The following is an 18,478-nucleotide window of genomic DNA, read 5'->3' as shown; positions in this document are numbered from 1 at the left end:
AGATTTTGTTCTCTTTCCATTTTTTTTTTTTATTGCCCCATCACATCATGATCACCCTATCTAATGTCAGATAGCTCCATGTCTACCTCTATTTCTCACATTCATACTGGTACAAAATCATTTCCTTTGTGGCTTTTCGTCTATGTAAATTAAAAGCAAGAATGACCACGTGAAGATTATACGATCACTCGCCCTGTATTTCAAAAGTTTTGGCACCCTTGTTTTACTCTTCCATTGACAAACTACAGAGCTGGTTGAGAAAAACAAAAAGAATGCAAATAAAAACTCATTTCATTTTGGTATTTCCATGATTTCTCAATGAAGTCCAAAGGAGTGAGGACAATTTATATAGCGCTTTTTTATGTCTTCTCTCTTGTAAATCTTACTTATCGATTACAACCCAAACAAATACATAGCAACCCATGCCGTGCATTCATTTATTTTGCGCCTTGAAATGTATGAATTACTGCAAATATTGTCATCCCCATTTCTCAGTGAGCATTGAATGTAAGATTAGACTGTCATTCTTGACATTTCGATGCTTATAGAGGTGTCTTTTCAAAAAAGGTTGGTGGCCGTGAAAACGGCCGTTTGTTATAGGTCCTGCAAGCAGACTTTGTACTTTTTACTTGCTGGCGGGTTTCTGGGTCTTCTTGGGGAGGAGCACGGCCTGGATGTTGGGCAGGACACCACCCTGGGCGATGGTCACGCCGGACAGAAGTTTGTTCAACTCCTCGTCGTTGCGGATGGCCAGCTGCAGGTGACGGGGAATGATTCTGGTCTTCTTGTTGTCACGGGCGGCGTTGCCTGCCAATTCCAAGACTTCGGCGGCCAAGTACTCCAGAACGGCGGCCAGGTACACGGGGGCGCCGGCTCCCACTCTCTCGGCGTAGTTCCCCTTCCTCAGCAGACGGTGGATACGACCCACGGGAAACTGAAGTCCCGCACGGGAGGATCGGCTCTTTGCCTTTCCCTTCACTTTGCCTCCTTTACCACGTCCTGACATCTTGATTCAATACGGTGCGCTGACGAAATCAAAGCAACGAATAACCCTCGCACGCAATACATCAACCCTTTTAAACACGCAGTCGGATTCAACTGCCAGCCAATCGTGGCCATCATGTTTCTCGTACCTTGGCGCAACACCGAACGAATTAATGTTTACAAGGAGGTCCGTAATACGCTTATCCGCCGTTATCCGACCGTGTAATATAAATAGCAGCGCGGCCATTTGTTCCACACATAGTTTACTAGTAAACATGCCACCTAAAGCCGGATCGAAAGGAGCTAAGAAAGCCGCCACTAAGGCGAAGGCCCAGAGAACTGGGGACAAGAAGAAGCGCAGGAAGAGGAGGGAATCCTATGCCATCTACATTTACAAAGTCCTGAAGCAGGTCCACCCAGACACTGGCGTTTCCAGCAAAGCTATGAGCATCATGAACTCGTTTGTCAATGACATTTTCGAGAGAATCGCCGCTGAAGCTTCCCGCCTGGCCCACTACAACAAACGCTCAACCATCACCAGCAGAGAAATCCAGACCGCTGTCCGACTTCTCTTGCCCGGTGAATTGGCCAAGCACGCCGTCTCTGAGGGTACCAAGGCTGTCACCAAGTACACCAGCAGCAAGTAAACTGAGCAAGGACTTGAACCTCAAACTCAAACGGCCCTTTTCAGGGCCACACAAATTTTTCGAAAAGATGCCTTTTATAACAATGCATTGAGAAACGTTTATTGGTTGACATTGCATATCTACAAAATATGCATACACAAGTGTACTATGTGTGTTACACACTGTACTATATTGAAATAGAATTCAAGACGAGCCATTCAGAATACACAATCAAACAAACAAATGTATATCTCATTGTGTTCATTTTCAACTGCATACATTTCATCACTTATTATGATAGCTTTGTTTGTAACTTTAACCAGTCATTGATAAAATTGAAACTAAGATGGAAGATGTTATCAAAATAAACATTTTGGCTCTGTTGAATATATAGCATTATAGAGAAATATTGATATTAACAAAAAAGTTTCTAAGTCTTATTATTTTCTGTCATTGAAATAGTAAATCAGTTTTGCAGCACCCAACACCCAAATGACAGCTAATAAATGAGCATAAACATGTAATTAAAAGTATATAATTGTTGATACAAGTAAAGACAATACACAGTAAAGAGTAATACACTCATTGGAGGCATTTTAAGTTTCGCATGTAGGCATTGATCAGTACTCAGTTGATGCATGTGTGTTTTCCCTAGTGCAATATATAATATGCCTGATACATCAACAAGAGGCAACACACAATGCTATTTAAAGGATAGAAAACAGAAACATGTAGAATAAACAGATACACACAATATTATTATATGAAATGTTGAATCGCATGTGTAAGATTATATTTTAAAAATGCACATGTCCCCCCCAACAGGCCCTTAATAGGTGAATTGATAATGATAAGTCTCTTTATGAATCCAATCTTGGAAAAAAAAAGTTTGTACAACATCTTTCATGCGACTGCATATTGTGTATTGGTTTATATTGTGTAGGTGTGCCACGCATCAATATCTCACGGTTTGCAAGTACTTTCCAGTTACAATGTACAGAATTAGTAAATGCATATGTTACGAAAGTCAACTGTCACCAAATGGTAAACTAGATACCCATGTAATGATGTTAATTAAGATGAAAACATATATTACATTTACTTTGCCTTCCACAGAGGAATCTGCCAAATAGAAAGTCTTGAGTTTGCTATTTCAGCATTCCTAGCAATAAACGAGTTTGTATAAAAGAAGAAGAAAAAAGAAAAACATGTTTGTAGGACATTTGTGACGACAAGAAGCAATAACAATATAATCAATTTAATTTAACATGTGCCTACATGGTATGCATTTTAAAATATCTATAGTACTAATTAGTACTTTGTATACAGTCACGTGGGATATTTTGTAATACGGGGGTTATCACAATTATCAGCTGCTTTTTTAAGTCTTCGTTTTGTCTCCTTCATATGTGTAAAGTGTCCAAATCATTTATGTTATTGTGTGATAAATAAACAATCCATCTAGATAAATGTGTGCGAGATATATATTACAATGCTCACAATGTAAATTTATTGGGAGTATAGGATTTGCATGGTCAGCCTTTCTGCTCAATAATGATCTTGGGTATCAATTGGTTGTTTGTGAACATAAACCTACAAAGTTGTGGTGTAGTCCGACTATTTACTTGATATGAAAAGAAATCCAAGTATCAAATTGAAATCTCTTAACTGCAAATGAAACATGTTAACCACAAACTGCATACCTTTTCGTAACAAGTTGTATGCCAATTTGTTAACTAAAAGTACAATACAGGGTAACCGTTTCTCTTGATAACGTTTCATAGAGGCGTCTTTTCAAAGAATTTGGTGGCCGTTATAACGGCCGTTTTGTTTTTGCGCTGGGATGCACAAACGGTGATAAGAGTATCTAACCACCGAATCCGTAAAGAGTGCGTCCCTGTCTCTTGAGGGCGTAGACAACATCCATGGCTGTGACTGTCTTTCTCTTGGCGTGCTCGGTGTAGGTGACAGCATCACGAATCACGTTCTCAAGGAAAACTTTCAATACACCACGGGTCTCCTCGTAAATGAGTCCAGAGATACGTTTGACTCCACCTCTACGTGCAAGACGACGGATGGCGGGCTTGGTAATACCCTGGATGTTATCTCTAAGGACTTTCCTGTGACGCTTGGCGCCCCCCTTTCCAAGACCTTTTCCTCCTTTGCCTCTTCCTGACATGATTGCTGATCAATAGACAAGTGCTGAATGACCTGACAAATTGAGAAATTGCTGGTTTATATAGCCCTAATTGACGACCCGTTAGAGCGCATTATACCTTGAAACTTCGGCTAGTCGATTGTCGTGTCCGAAGAAGCGCTGTTAACTACATCGTGATTGGTTCTCGCTAAACGCGCCTACCTGTGTTTGTTTACATTTCTTTTGCACAGTATACAAGTATTTATTTATTTTGATAGGAATATAATATTTAATCTGCGCACACATTTGAGATTTCCTAGCTTAGTTTCTGTTCTGTTTTTTTTAAATCATCGTTTTGTTTTCCTTTTAATTAACACACAATAATAGCATTTTTTTTATTAGGGTAATTAATATGAAAACATGGCTCACAACTGTGAAAGTCTACTATACTATATCCAAAAAACAACAACAAAAAAGGGAGAGAAAAGGTAAATAATAAAGATAATCCATTATTAATCAAGCTAAGCAAATTTCTACTCAACATGTTGAAAATAAGAAATATATCTGTGCAAGTTGAAAAAGAAATTCAAGCCCTTTGTTAGATTGTATGTATGGTCTCCTGATATAAAATGTTATGACATATGTTAATTCATCAATTAAGGGCCCTCAAGGGGGTGGGGGTGTACAGATTAACTAGTAATTAATTACAACAATATAAATAAATAACAATCATGGCGATATATTATTACTGTCAGAGTTCACATTTCTGCACTGCACACATTTAACACGGTGTTACACGTGTAATACTGATTTCAGACAAGATTTGAATTAACATAATGAAATATACGATGTTCTGTCATTATATACGCAAGAATGTAATACGAAGTGAAGATTTCATTGACCTCTCAAAATAATCATGACCCCCCTAACGTCTACATATTTCTACATCTGGGTTTTTATTTATATATTTTGTTGTTGTTGTTATAGAATTTCTCCGTGCGCTATTGATGCTAGCTATTATTTGAACCCCTTAATTTCTCTTATTAATGCATGCTTTACATGCCCTCAAAAGCCCAGAGTTGGTTGAATGAAATACCGTAGTATCTGACCCTTCTAGAATTAGGTAGGTTGTTTTAGTGTGTACTACAGACTACCGATTTCTCTATGTATGCGTTCTTAGTACGTTCTATACAGCTATTCTCTAGGTTTGTCTAGTTTGTTGTGTACTTTCCTGCTGACAAGGATTTTCAATGTGCATTTGTTGTCATGTGTACAATTGATGCTCTGCAATGTATACTACTGTTTTGACAGTATAGCTGTACGTGTTCACATTCGCAGCATTTAGTTTCATTACTGAAGTTGCGTTAAAACTTTTCTTATTTTACAGAAATTTACCAGACTTGGGTCAAGTAGTTTGTGGATGTAGGGTTATGCATGTCATTCAGTCATACTTTATTCACGACAAGTTTCTTGATCAAGAGCAATATGAAGGCATCTTTTCGAAAGAATTAGGTGGCCGTGAAAACGGCCGTTTGTTTGAGTGTCACACGAGTGAAATTAAGCTCGCTCGCCACGGATACGTCTGGCAAGCTGGATATCCTTGGGCATGATGGTCACCCTCTTGGCGTGGATAGCGCACAAGTTGGTATCCTCAAAAAGTCCTACAAGGTAGGCCTCGCTAGCTTCCTGAAGGGCCATAACGGCAGAGCTCTGGAAACGCAGATCGGTCTTGAAGTCCTGTGCAATTTCACGGACCAGACGCTGGAATGGGAGTTTCCTGATGAGAAGCTCAGTGCTTTTCTGGTACCGTCTGATCTCACGAAGAGCGACAGTTCCTGGCCTGTATCTGTGGGGCTTCTTGACGCCACCGGTGGCTGGGGCGCTCTTACGGGCGGCCTTAGTAGCCAACTGTTTTCGTGGGGCTTTGCCTCCAGTAGATTTTCTTGCGGTCTGCTTTGTACGTGCCATCTTCTCCAATTATTCGGATAGAATAAAGTGCCCGATCGGAAACACTAGAGTTTATAAGCAAATCGAAATCGGCGCTCTCATATCTTACGACACTTGTCATTGGTTAAGCGGTTCAGAAAGACACTCTGCGATTAGCCGCTGGTATGCAGCGTTGATTGGTCTTGACTTGGGACATTTCAATCCACATTTTGCTCAGAATTCATAAACTTGTAAAAATTAAAACCAAAAAAACAATGAAGGGGATGGGGTGTTACAAGGGATTTCAGGGTACAATTGTAAACATTATTTGTGGATACAAAAGTATGGACAGACAAGTAAATGTTAAAAACATTTAAAAGGAGATACATTTATTTATTTATTCACCAGTTAAGGACCCTCAGTGAGCATACACAATTTTATCATATTCATTGTAAACACATGATACCATATACTTATAGATACACACACCGTACATATACATGTATACATAAACACATATATACACATACATGATTGTATACACACGTACATGTAGATATGTAAAGGATTTCTATATTAACATTGATCTGAAATATTGGCTCATAACAACATAGAATGAAAATGCACAGCACAACAAGGATGCAATGTGGGAAGTAAAAGTGAAACAGTATAAAATGCTGTCCTGAATGCAGAGCTAGGTACCAAGGGACAGTGCTTGTGCCCAGTCGATCAGACTGGCAGTCTTCTACCATAAGTATTTTAAAATATGTACATGTACTAAGAACTTTGGGAATCTGGGATATTTCAATAGCACATAAATATACATAATTCCATATTAATACTAAATTTTGTATATTTATCATATGCAATTGAAATATCCCAGATTCCCAAAGTTCTTAGTACATGTATGCGTACGTATGTACATACATACATTCATTCGTACATAGAATTTTGTTTTAAAGTCTTCCTTTCTCACCTGTTTGTATATTTTGCACCGATACATATAAATATAGTTTAAACCAATGATTATCAAATTTGTAACCTGAACATTTAACAAAGAGGTTGCAAAATAGTTATTTGACAAAAGCAGACCTCAAATATATTTGGATAGAGATGATATATGACATTGCATTCTTACTAGAATAATCATAATTCTTGGAATTCAAGAAACACCCAATAAAAAAAAGTCGTTCAATTTTTGTTTCTTTTCACTTAATAATAGTTGTGACTAACATCATTGGTATATGATTTGATGTTATTAGACAGTACTAGTTAGTTGTGACTAATGACTTTTTCGGACAGCTTTGTGAATTTCAAGACCCCAAATCATTCCAGAATCCTAGACTACTGTTACATCCAAACAAAAATCACTCCTATATATAAATCTTGAACAACATTGAGGCTATGAAGTTCATGTACACATGAAGTGAGCGAGTCTCTGGACAACGGAGAACTGTTTAAAATGTGTAAATCCTTATTTCATTTTGAAGGCTAAATTAGACGTGCGAGAATTACAACTTACTCTTATCGTCACTCTGTTCCTAACAAAGAAAGAACCCCATTCTTTCACTTTTAGACACCGATCAGACATTTCTCGTTGACTAAAGTCTGAAAACATTGTTACACACATGAAACATTGCATTATGAGAGTGAATTATGTGTAGTCCTGCCAAACCTGGACTGTATACAAATCAAGTACTGAAATAAAAGTCCACGGATGATACTTTTAATTTTTGTTTTCTTATCGGACAATAAACCGAATGAAAACAATCAAGCCATTGGATGTATAAGAAATGTTTCAATTCAGCTAGCTTTACTCAAACGAATGAGGACTAAATGATGCAGGTACTGTACTATATGTTGTCATAATTCACCGGTCTCCATCTTATTTCTTACCCTACAGCTTTAGGAAGGGAGAGGTAATAAATCAGATAAAAAAATGTCATGTTGTTTGTAAAAGCGTGGGTTAGTTTCCTCCCTCCCCCCCCCCCCCCCCTCTTTTAACTGAATGACATGCAGGACAAGTAAATCAAAGTATGAAAACGTTAAAACAGCTTGAATCAGTATTCACTTAAATGACGTAGAAACGCATTTCTCTCACACGTGTAAGAACGGCATCTTTTCTAAAAATGTTGGTAGCCCTAAAAAGGGCTTTTGTTTTGTGAGTAAACACTCTGTGCAGGAATATTGCAAAGACTGCTTATTTCTTGGCGGCGGCCTTCTTGGGGGTCTTGGATTTTTTGGCGGCGGGCTTCTTGGGGCTCTTGGCCTTCTTGGGGGCCTTGGCTGCGGGCTTCTTGGCTGCCGCCTTCTTCTTGGGAGTCTTGGCCTTCTTGGGTGCGGCTGGTTTCTTTGGCGTCTTCTTCACTTTTTTCTCTACGGCCGCCTTCTTGGGCTTGGCAGCAGCAGCAGCCTTCTTAGGTTTGGCAGCCTTTGGTTTGGCTACTTTCTTGGCTTTAGGCTTCTGCTCAGCCTTGGGCTTATCTCCAAGCTTGAAGGAGCCGCTGGCACCTTTACCCTTGGCTTGCTTCAACGCACCCTTTTTGACTCCATTCTTAAGGGCCATTTTGAGGTGAGCATTGATGGAGTTGACGTCATTGCCCACTTTATAATTGGCCATCAGGTGCTTAAGAATGGCTTGTCTAGAAGATCCACCACGCTCTTTCAGTGACCCGAGGGCAGCCTTGATCATGTCGATGTATTTTGGGTGCGCTGCGGGCACTTTGGGCTTGGAAACCTTCTTTTTCGCGGGAGCTGCGGTGTCTGCCATGTTTTCGAACGATGCGAGAACGGTAAATAATAGTCGATCGGAACGCACAATCTGTTTTGTTTACATCAAGCGCGGACCTCCTTGAAAACATCCAATCTGTTCGAGTCGATCGGTATGTGTATTGTGTTGTTTAGATGTGCTTTGATGTTAGTCTTTGCATTCGAGTTGCGCTTCAACAATGGAATATCCGCCGGATATGTTATCGGAACCCCCTGGTCTACATTTCCCCCTGTCATTCTATTTACTTACATATTGGGCTTTGCCAAACTACAGCAGTCAAAATCCAGAAATATAGACACCTCAACCGGCGATTTGCAAGTCCATTCATTCATTAAAATTGGGTAATTTTTTTCCAGTGGCCGATAACAAATATCATTGTTGCTTGATTTCCTTTCGAAGCTTGAAAGAAGGCACACTCGTTTTCCTTTTGCTGTAGAAAACATCATGTCGGTCAGAATTTTTGAAAAACATCCGGGGGTCGTACACATCGGGTATCAAAAGCGAGCGGTAGACATTAACGATTGCGTAGAACGGTTTGGAATGGGCTTACACAATATTAAGAACACAAGCACACGCCTAAAAAAAAAAAGAAAATCCTGGTCTATTTACTTTACTATAGAAATATATACAACACAACATAAGATATTTGCTTTGATTTATGATTTAAAAGAAAAACGTTAATCCTTGTTTACACATACTTTTTATAAATAATGCCTGTATTCAATAAAAATTACACAGATGAAATGTACAAATTATGACCAATCTTGATGTTTTGATTTTAAATGAAGTGTAATTAAACTGGTTGTTTGTTTGTTTACTTTGCTTTTGTTTCTTTTTTATGTTTGTTGTTGTTGTGGGTTTCTTTTCAATTTTTTTTTTTTTTTTTTTTTTGGTTTGTTTGTTTTATTTTCTTCCAATTATTATGTAAGTGCTATGCTACGAGGTTATCGTAAGAGTGATTAGATACTTTCCACAGTAGATACATAATATATATATACAGTGTGCGAAACTAACTTTAAAGTCCTATAAACTTTCGGTCCATAGTCATTTTATTTCCTATAGACCACAACAAATTCCTATAGACCAAAATTTAACATGCATTATTCATTGTTATTAAAAAATAAATAATTGACACAAATTCGGTTTGGCAATTTGTTCATAGTATAATTATATTCTTTTTCAATTGCATGCACGGCAAGCTTTTCAATTAGAATTTCGTTTTCTTTTTCATTTTGTTCCAGCTCAGTTTCACTATCTGATTCTTCATCCAAGTCACGTACTTCTACTACGTTTCGTTTTCTCATGATTTTCTGCGACTTTGGCCTTGCTGGAACTTGTACTGACCGCTTTCCGTTTGACTCAAGTGCGTGCATCTTTCACGTATTTTTAAAACCATCAAAAAGGACATTGCGAATTTGCACGAAAATGGCGTGCATTGAAGTAAATATCAAATTGAATAATCTGATTCGAATGATTTGTAATTACATTGGGGAACATTTTATTACAGCTAAGGGGTAAACAGAAACATTGGCGTACTACATATAAACTGGCCCCGCTTCTCATATATATGTTAAATAAGCAACAGAGAACCAGTTATTTACTCAGAATTCCTATAGACAAGTTGGTCTATAGCTATTTTGATTGTTATAGACCGACTCGATTTTCTATAGACATTGCCTATCGGTCCATGGTTAATTTCGCACACTGTATATATATGATATATAGAGCCACTTTTACGCTACTTTGTGAGTAGGGATCAATTCACTTATATTGAGCTGTACACAATACGCACATACCATCAAAAATGTAAAAGAAATGATAAATTTAGGTGCTATATTATCAATTGAAGTTTCAGAAGGTGACACATGATCCAAACTCGGGAAAGGTTTCAGGACATGCTTACGATTTGCCTATACTTTTCTGTTAAATAGTAATAGCTCTGTTTGTTTAAAAGGTTTCGATAAAACAAAGAGGTTTCAAATTAAAACAATCTTAAAAATCAGGTTTATCCTATAAGCAGGCGATAAAACGTACGTATGGGGTGATAAAAAAAAAAAAATTAGTTTAAACTTTATTTCATTTGAATAAATCAATATATGTATATACACAATACGTTATATGCACACAGGATTCGGAATCAAGTTGTATAGGCACTTATATTAATCCGTTTGAACTTTGAATGGTAAGTGTGCATTTGCCCGTTGCACATGACAAAAAATGACAACGAGGAAGTAAAGAAAAATGAAAGAAAAAAATCCAACAAGTAAATAGATCATTATTGGAAGAGATGTTATGACCTAAGTTCATCAGAAATGGATATACAATAACTTCCAAACAAGAAATTCCACCACTCTACACATGCATAAAAGCGGAAGTCGACGAGATTAAGCTACATATCTTTTGGATGATGCACATGTATATAATGAAACTATTTTTAATATAGGAATTTTTTTTTAGTAAAGTCTCCATGTACAAGGATATTTACAGTTATTGGTCTTAATGGATCAATAAATTTATTCAAGTAAAAAGTGTGTTGTTGTTTCGATTTTTCCACAGGCACAATATGGATTATCTATCACATGTATGCGTTTCGCGAATAGGTGGGATTTAAGAGTACTAATTACAGTCGTGTGTGTAGTATCTGTCCGTTGCGTTTGGACGGTGCCAATACAATGATTTCTAATGTTCTTAAAGTTCGATCATTTGCCAGGATCAATAGTTCTTTTTGCAATAGTATGTAGGCTCGTTTTCGTCTACGAATGAGTGTTATTTAATGAGAGGGAATCTGATTTTCTAACGAAAGAAAGAAGTCGAGTAAGACCATTTCATGTATACCCGTTTGACTTGTTGGACAAAGTAATCGGGATGCAGTCACACCCAGTGTGAAATTTCTAGACTCAGTCGAACGTGTTCATGTGAAATTAATCACCGAAATTGAAAATCGTTTTTCAAGAATTAAAAAGTTGTCGGTTTATACGGAGGGCGTTTTCCTGCATACGTCAAGGTTTAAAATAAATACGATATATATATTTGAGCATACCATTTGCGGAGGAAAAGGGTTCGAAAACCCATGGATCGAATGTATTCAGAAAATTTTCAACAAATGTTTAGTATTTATATGAACCAAAAATAAATTCCTCATGCTTATAAGTAAAGTCGTCATTTTGCGATAAACTACAGTATTTTTTTAAAAACACTTTTCTTTTCTTTTTTATATGACTGCTTCATGTATAAAGATATAAGAAAGAAATATTACCCTTTGAACATCTACAATTCAGATGATGATATATCAAAGGAAAACCATTGTAAAGTACTATGCAACCCTGTCAATGTCGTTCATGTCAGAAGATTGTGTGAATTTTTACATGAATGTTTTGAATTGCGCACCCAAAGTAAAGTGCTATAACTACATTTAATTTATGTTGATATGCAATACTACATTGCATATACATGCAGTGTAATATCACAGGTACATGTCAAATATATACTTGTATTTACATATACATGTAAATGAACTGTTAGTATTTAGTTTGTTGTCATTATATATCTCATATTGTGTAACATGATTGGTGAATCCATAAATAAATTGAGTATATTTCGGAGATAAAACAATTCGGCCAAGATAGTGATATTTTGTTTGCGGATATATTTACAATCCATGTACCAGGATCGCGATCGTCTATGTCGTCTCCAAAGATTTTGTTCTCTTTCCATTTTTTTTTTTTATTGCCCCATCACATCATGATCACCCTATCTAATGTCAGATAGCTCCATGTCTACCTCTATTTCTCACATTCATACTGGTACAAAATCATTTCCTTTGTGGCTTTTCGTCTATGTAAATTAAAAGCAAGAATGACCACGTGAAGATTATACGATCACTCGCCCTGTATTTCAAAAGTTTTGGCACCCTTGTTTTACTCTTCCATTGACAAACTACAGAGCTGGTTGAGAAAAACAAAAAGAATGCAAATAAAAACTCATTTCATTTTGGTATTTCCATGATTTCTCAATGAAGTCCAAAGGAGTGAGGACAATTTATATAGCGCTTTTTTATGTCTTCTCTCTTGTAAATCTTACTTATCGATTACAACCCAAACAAATACATAGCAACCCATGCCGTGCATTCATTTATTTTGCGCCTTGAAATGTATGAATTACTGCAAATATTGTCATCCCCATTTCTCAGTGAGCATTGAATGTAAGATTAGACTGTCATTCTTGACATTTCGATGCTTATAGAGGTGTCTTTTCAAAAAAGGTTGGTGGCCGTGAAAACGGCCGTTTGTTATAGGTCCTGCAAGCAGACTTTGTACTTTTTACTTGCTGGCGGGTTTCTGGGTCTTCTTGGGGAGGAGCACGGCCTGGATGTTGGGCAGGACACCACCCTGGGCGATGGTCACGCCGGACAGAAGTTTGTTCAACTCCTCGTCGTTGCGGATGGCCAGCTGCAGGTGACGGGGAATGATTCTGGTCTTCTTGTTGTCACGGGCGGCGTTGCCTGCCAATTCCAAGACTTCGGCGGCCAAGTACTCCAGAACGGCGGCCAGGTACACGGGGGCGCCGGCTCCCACTCTCTCGGCGTAGTTCCCCTTCCTCAGCAGACGGTGGATACGACCCACGGGAAACTGAAGTCCCGCACGGGAGGATCGGCTCTTTGCCTTTCCCTTCACTTTGCCTCCTTTACCACGTCCTGACATCTTGATTCAATACGGTGCGCTGACGAAATCAAAGCAACGAATAACCCTCGCACGCAATACATCAACCCTTTTAAACACGCAGTCGGATTCAACTGCCAGCCAATCGTGGCCATCATGTTTCTCGTACCTTGGCGCAACACCGAACGAATTAATGTTTACAAGGAGGTCCGTAATACGCTTATCCGCCGTTATCCGACCGTGTAATATAAATAGCAGCGCGGCCATTTGTTCCACACATAGTTTACTAGTAAACATGCCACCTAAAGCCGGATCGAAAGGAGCTAAGAAAGCCGCCACTAAGGCGAAGGCCCAGAGAACTGGGGACAAGAAGAAGCGCAGGAAGAGGAGGGAATCCTATGCCATCTACATTTACAAAGTCCTGAAGCAGGTCCACCCAGACACTGGCGTTTCCAGCAAAGCTATGAGCATCATGAACTCGTTTGTCAATGACATTTTCGAGAGAATCGCCGCTGAAGCTTCCCGCCTGGCCCACTACAACAAACGCTCAACCATCACCAGCAGAGAAATCCAGACCGCTGTCCGACTTCTCTTGCCCGGTGAATTGGCCAAGCACGCCGTCTCTGAGGGTACCAAGGCTGTCACCAAGTACACCAGCAGCAAGTAAACTGAGCAAGGACTTGAACCTCAAACTCAAACGGCCCTTTTCAGGGCCACACAAATTTTTCGAAAAGATGCCTTTTATAACAATGCATTGAGAAACGTTTATTGGTTGACATTGCATATCTACAAAATATGCATACACAAGTGTACTATGTGTGTTACACACTGTACTATATTGAAATAGAATTCAAGACGAGCCATTCAGAATACACAATCAAACAAACAAATGTATATCTCATTGTGTTCATTTTCAACTGCATACATTTCATCACTTATTATGATAGCTTTGTTTGTAACTTTAACCAGTCATTGATAAAATTGAAACTAAGATGGAAGATGTTATCAAAATAAACATTTTGGCTCTGTTGAATATATAGCATTATAGAGAAATATTGATATTAACAAAAAAGTTTCTAAGTCTTATTATTTTCTGTCATTGAAATAGTAAATCAGTTTTGCAGCACCCAACACCCAAATGACAGCTAATAAATGAGCATAAACATGTAATTAAAAGTATATAATTGTTGATACAAGTAAAGACAATACACAGTAAAGAGTAATACACTCATTGGAGGCATTTTAAGTTTCGCATGTAGGCATTGATCAGTACTCAGTTGATGCATGTGTGTTTTCCCTAGTGCAATATATAATATGCCTGATACATCAACAAGAGGCAACACACAATGCTATTTAAAGGATAGAAAACAGAAACATGTAGAATAAACAGATACACACAATATTATTATATGAAATGTTGAATCGCATGTGTAAGATTATATTTTAAAAATGCACATGTCCCCCCCAACAGGCCCTTAATAGGTGAATTGATAATGATAAGTCTCTTTATGAATCCAATCTTGGAAAAAAAAAGTTTGTACAACATCTTTCATGCGACTGCATATTGTGTATTGGTTTATATTGTGTAGGTGTGCCACGCATCAATATCTCACGGTTTGCAAGTACTTTCCAGTTACAATGTACAGAATTAGTAAATGCATATGTTACGAAAGTCAACTGTCACCAAATGGTAAACTAGATACCCATGTAATGATGTTAATTAAGATGAAAACATATATTACATTTACTTTGCCTTCCACAGAGGAATCTGCCAAATAGAAAGTCTTGAGTTTGCTATTTCAGCATTCCTAGCAATAAACGAGTTTGTATAAAAGAAGAAGAAAAAAGAAAAACATGTTTGTAGGACATTTGTGACGACAAGAAGCAATAACAATATAATCAATTTAATTTAACATGTGCCTACATGGTATGCATTTTAAAATATCTATAGTACTAATTAGTACTTTGTATACAGTCACGTGGGATATTTTGTAATACGGGGGTTATCACAATTATCAGCTGCTTTTTTAAGTCTTCGTTTTGTCTCCTTCATATGTGTAAAGTGTCCAAATCATTTATGTTATTGTGTGATAAATAAACAATCCATCTAGATAAATGTGTGCGAGATATATATTACAATGCTCACAATGTAAATTTATTGGGAGTATAGGATTTGCATGGTCAGCCTTTCTGCTCAATAATGATCTTGGGTATCAATTGGTTGTTTGTGAACATAAACCTACAAAGTTGTGGTGTAGTCCGACTATTTACTTGATATGAAAAGAAATCCAAGTATCAAATTGAAATCTCTTAACTGCAAATGAAACATGTTAACCACAAACTGCATACCTTTTCGTAACAAGTTGTATGCCAATTTGTTAACTAAAAGTACAATACAGGGTAACCGTTTCTCTTGATAACGTTTCATAGAGGCGTCTTTTCAAAGAATTTGGTGGCCGTTATAACGGCCGTTTTGTTTTTGCGCTGGGATGCACAAACGGTGATAAGAGTATCTAACCACCGAATCCGTAAAGAGTGCGTCCCTGTCTCTTGAGGGCGTAGACAACATCCATGGCTGTGACTGTCTTTCTCTTGGCGTGCTCGGTGTAGGTGACAGCATCACGAATCACGTTCTCAAGGAAAACTTTCAATACACCACGGGTCTCCTCGTAAATGAGTCCAGAGATACGTTTGACTCCACCTCTACGTGCAAGACGACGGATGGCGGGCTTGGTAATACCCTGGATGTTATCTCTAAGGACTTTCCTGTGACGCTTGGCGCCCCCCTTTCCAAGACCTTTTCCTCCTTTGCCTCTTCCTGACATGATTGCTGATCAATAGACAAGTGCTGAATGACCTGACAAATTGAGAAATTGCTGGTTTATATAGCCCTAATTGACGACCCGTTAGAGCGCATTATACCTTGAAACTTCGGCTAGTCGATTGTCGTGTCCGAAGAAGCGCTGTTAACTACATCGTGATTGGTTCTCGCTAAACGCGCCTACCTGTGTTTGTTTACATTTCTTTTGCACAGTATACAAGTATTTATTTATTTTGATAGGAATATAATATTTAATCTGCGCACACATTTGAGATTTCCTAGCTTAGTTTCTGTTCTGTTTTTTTTAAATCATCGTTTTGTTTTCCTTTTAATTAACACACAATAATAGCATTTTTTTTATTAGGGTAATTAATATGAAAACATGGCTCACAACTGTGAAAGTCTACTATACTATATCCAAAAAACAACAACAAAAAAGGGAGAGAAAAGGTAAATAATAAAGATAATCCATTATTAATCAAGCTAAGCAAATTTCTACTCAACATGTTGAAAATAAGAAATATATCTGTGCAAGTTGAAAAAGAAATTCAAGCCCTTTGTTAGATTGTATGTATGGTCTCCTGATATAAAATGTTATGACATATGTTAATTCATCAATTAAGGGCCCTCAAGGGGGTGGGGGTGTACAGATTAACTAGTAATTAATTACAACAATATAAATAAATAACAATCATGGCGATATATTATTACTGTCAGAGTTCACATTTCTGCACTGCACACATTTAACACGGTGTTACACGTGTAATACTGATTTCAGACAAGATTTGAATTAACATAATGAAATATACGATGTTCTGTCATTATATACGCAAGAATGTAATACGAAGTGAAGATTTCATTGACCTCTCAAAATAATCATGACCCCCCTAACGTCTACATATTTCTACATCTGGGTTTTTATTTATATATTTTGTTGTTGTTGTTATAGAATTTCTCCGTGCGCTATTGATGCTAGCTATTATTTGAACCCCTTAATTTCTCTTATTAATGCATGCTTTACATGCCCTCAAAAGCCCAGAGTTGGTTGAATGAAATACCGTAGTATCTGACCCTTCTAGAATTAGGTAGGTTGTTTTAGTGTGTACTACAGACTACCGATTTCTCTATGTATGCGTTCTTAGTACGTTCTATACAGCTATTCTCTAGGTTTGTCTAGTTTGTTGTGTACTTTCCTGCTGACAAGGATTTTCAATGTGCATTTGTTGTCATGTGTACAATTGATGCTCTGCAATGTATACTACTGTTTTGACAGTATAGCTGTACGTGTTCACATTCGCAGCATTTAGTTTCATTACTGAAGTTGCGTTAAAACTTTTCTTATTTTACAGAAATTTACCAGACTTGGGTCAAGTAGTTTGTGGATGTAGGGTTATGCATGTCATTCAGTCATACTTTATTCACGACAAGTTTCTTGATCAAGAGCAATATGAAGGCATCTTTTCGAAAGAATTAGGTGGCCGTGAAAACGGCCGTTTGTTTGAGTGTCACACGAGTGAAATTAAGCTCGCTCGCCACGGATACGTCTGGCAAGCTGGATATCCTTGGGCATGATGGTCACCCTCTTGGCGTGGATAGCGCACAAGTTGGTATCCTCAAAAAGTCCTACAAGGTAGGCCTCGCTAGCTTCCTGAAGGGCCATAACGGCAGAGCTCTGGAAACGCAGATCGGTCTTGAAGTCCTGTGCAATTTCACGGACCAGACGCTGGAATGGGAGTTTCCTGATGAGAAGCTCAGTGCTTTTCTGGTACCGTCTGATCTCACGAAGAGCGACAGTTCCTGGCCTGTATCTGTGGGGCTTCTTGACGCCACCGGTGGCTGGGGCGCTCTTACGGGCGGCCTTAGTAGCCAACTGTTTTCGTGGGGCTTTGCCTCCAGTAGATTTTCTTGCGGTCTGCTTTGTACGTGCCATCTTCTCCAATTATTCGGATAGAATAAAGTGCCCGATCGGAAACACTAGAGTTTATAAGCAAATCGAAATCGGCGCTCTCATATCTTACGACACTTGTCATTGGTTAAGCGGTTCAGAAAGACACTCTGCGATTAGCCGCTGGTATGCAGCGTTGATTGGTCTTGACTTGGGACATTTCAATCCACATTTTGCTCAGAATTCATAAACTTGTAAAAATTAAAACCAAAAAAACAATGAAGGGGATGGGGTGTTACAAGGGATTTCAGGGTACAATTGTAAACATTATTTGTGGATACAAAAGTATGGACAGACAAGTAAATGTTAAAAACATTTAAAAGGAGATACATTTATTTATTTATTCACCAGTTAAGGACCCTCAGTGAGCATACACAATTTTATCATATTCATTGTAAACACATGATACCATATACTTATAGATACACACACCGTACATATACATGTATACATAAACACATATATACACATACATGATTGTATACACACGTACATGTAGATATGTAAAGGATTTCTATATTAACATTGATCTGAAATATTGGCTCATAACAACATAGAATGAAAATGCACAGCACAACAAGGATGCAATGTGGGAAGTAAAAGTGAAACAG

The 18,478-nt window shown here is 38.0% G+C and overlaps 5 protein-coding genes and 2 pseudogenes across 5 annotated transcripts; 2 read left to right on the top strand and 5 right to left on the bottom strand.

The window, feature by feature from the left end:
* Nucleotides 1-273: 273 nt before the first annotated feature.
* LOC130054159 (histone H2A-beta, sperm-like) lies at nucleotides 274-1,006 on the bottom strand (annotated as a pseudogene).
* A 110-nt stretch (nucleotides 1,007-1,116) lies between these two features.
* Nucleotides 1,117-3,080, top strand: LOC130054149 (histone H2B-like). The gene has a single exon (XM_056162758.1). The coding sequence runs from the start codon at nucleotides 1,158-1,160 to the stop codon at nucleotides 1,629-1,631; it is 474 nt and encodes a 157-aa protein (XP_056018733.1). The 5' UTR covers nucleotides 1,117-1,157; the 3' UTR covers nucleotides 1,632-3,080.
* A 259-nt stretch (nucleotides 3,081-3,339) lies between these two features.
* On the bottom strand, nucleotides 3,340-16,336 carry LOC130053805 (uncharacterized). The gene is made up of 6 exons (XM_056161385.1): nucleotides 15,620-16,336; nucleotides 13,517-13,635; nucleotides 12,771-13,143; nucleotides 7,892-8,436; nucleotides 5,311-5,715; nucleotides 3,340-3,798 (listed from the first exon to the last, which is right to left on the bottom strand). The coding sequence occupies exons 1-6, from the start codon at nucleotides 15,924-15,926 to the stop codon at nucleotides 3,478-3,480; spliced, it is 2,070 nt and encodes a 689-aa protein (XP_056017360.1). The 5' UTR covers nucleotides 15,927-16,336; the 3' UTR covers nucleotides 3,340-3,477.
* LOC130054148 (histone H1-delta-like) lies at nucleotides 7,826-9,517 on the bottom strand. Its single transcript, XM_056162757.1, has one exon. It carries the CDS (start codon nucleotides 8,441-8,443, stop codon nucleotides 7,874-7,876), a length of 570 nt encoding a protein of 189 aa, XP_056018732.1. The 5' UTR covers nucleotides 8,444-9,517; the 3' UTR covers nucleotides 7,826-7,873.
* Nucleotides 10,503-13,143, bottom strand: LOC130054157 (histone H2A-beta, sperm-like; annotated as a pseudogene).
* On the top strand, nucleotides 13,254-15,217 carry LOC125672041 (histone H2B-like). Its single transcript, XM_056162759.1, has one exon. The coding sequence runs from the start codon at nucleotides 13,295-13,297 to the stop codon at nucleotides 13,766-13,768; it is 474 nt and encodes a 157-aa protein (XP_056018734.1). The 5' UTR covers nucleotides 13,254-13,294; the 3' UTR covers nucleotides 13,769-15,217.
* Nucleotides 16,337-17,441: 1,105 nt separating the features above from the next.
* Nucleotides 17,442-17,852, bottom strand: LOC130053804 (histone H3). The gene has a single exon (XM_056161384.1). It carries the CDS (start codon nucleotides 17,850-17,852, stop codon nucleotides 17,442-17,444), a length of 411 nt encoding a protein of 136 aa, XP_056017359.1.
* Nucleotides 17,853-18,478: the final 626 nt, after the last annotated feature.

The sequence above is a fragment of the Ostrea edulis genome, chromosome 4 (assembly GCF_947568905.1).
Source record: "Ostrea edulis chromosome 4, xbOstEdul1.1, whole genome shotgun sequence".
In the NCBI taxonomy this organism is placed as follows: Eukaryota; Metazoa; Mollusca; class Bivalvia; order Ostreida; family Ostreidae; genus Ostrea; species Ostrea edulis.
The sequence above is the reverse complement of the archived record's forward strand: the minus strand, read 5'-3'. Positions and strand labels throughout refer to the sequence as shown.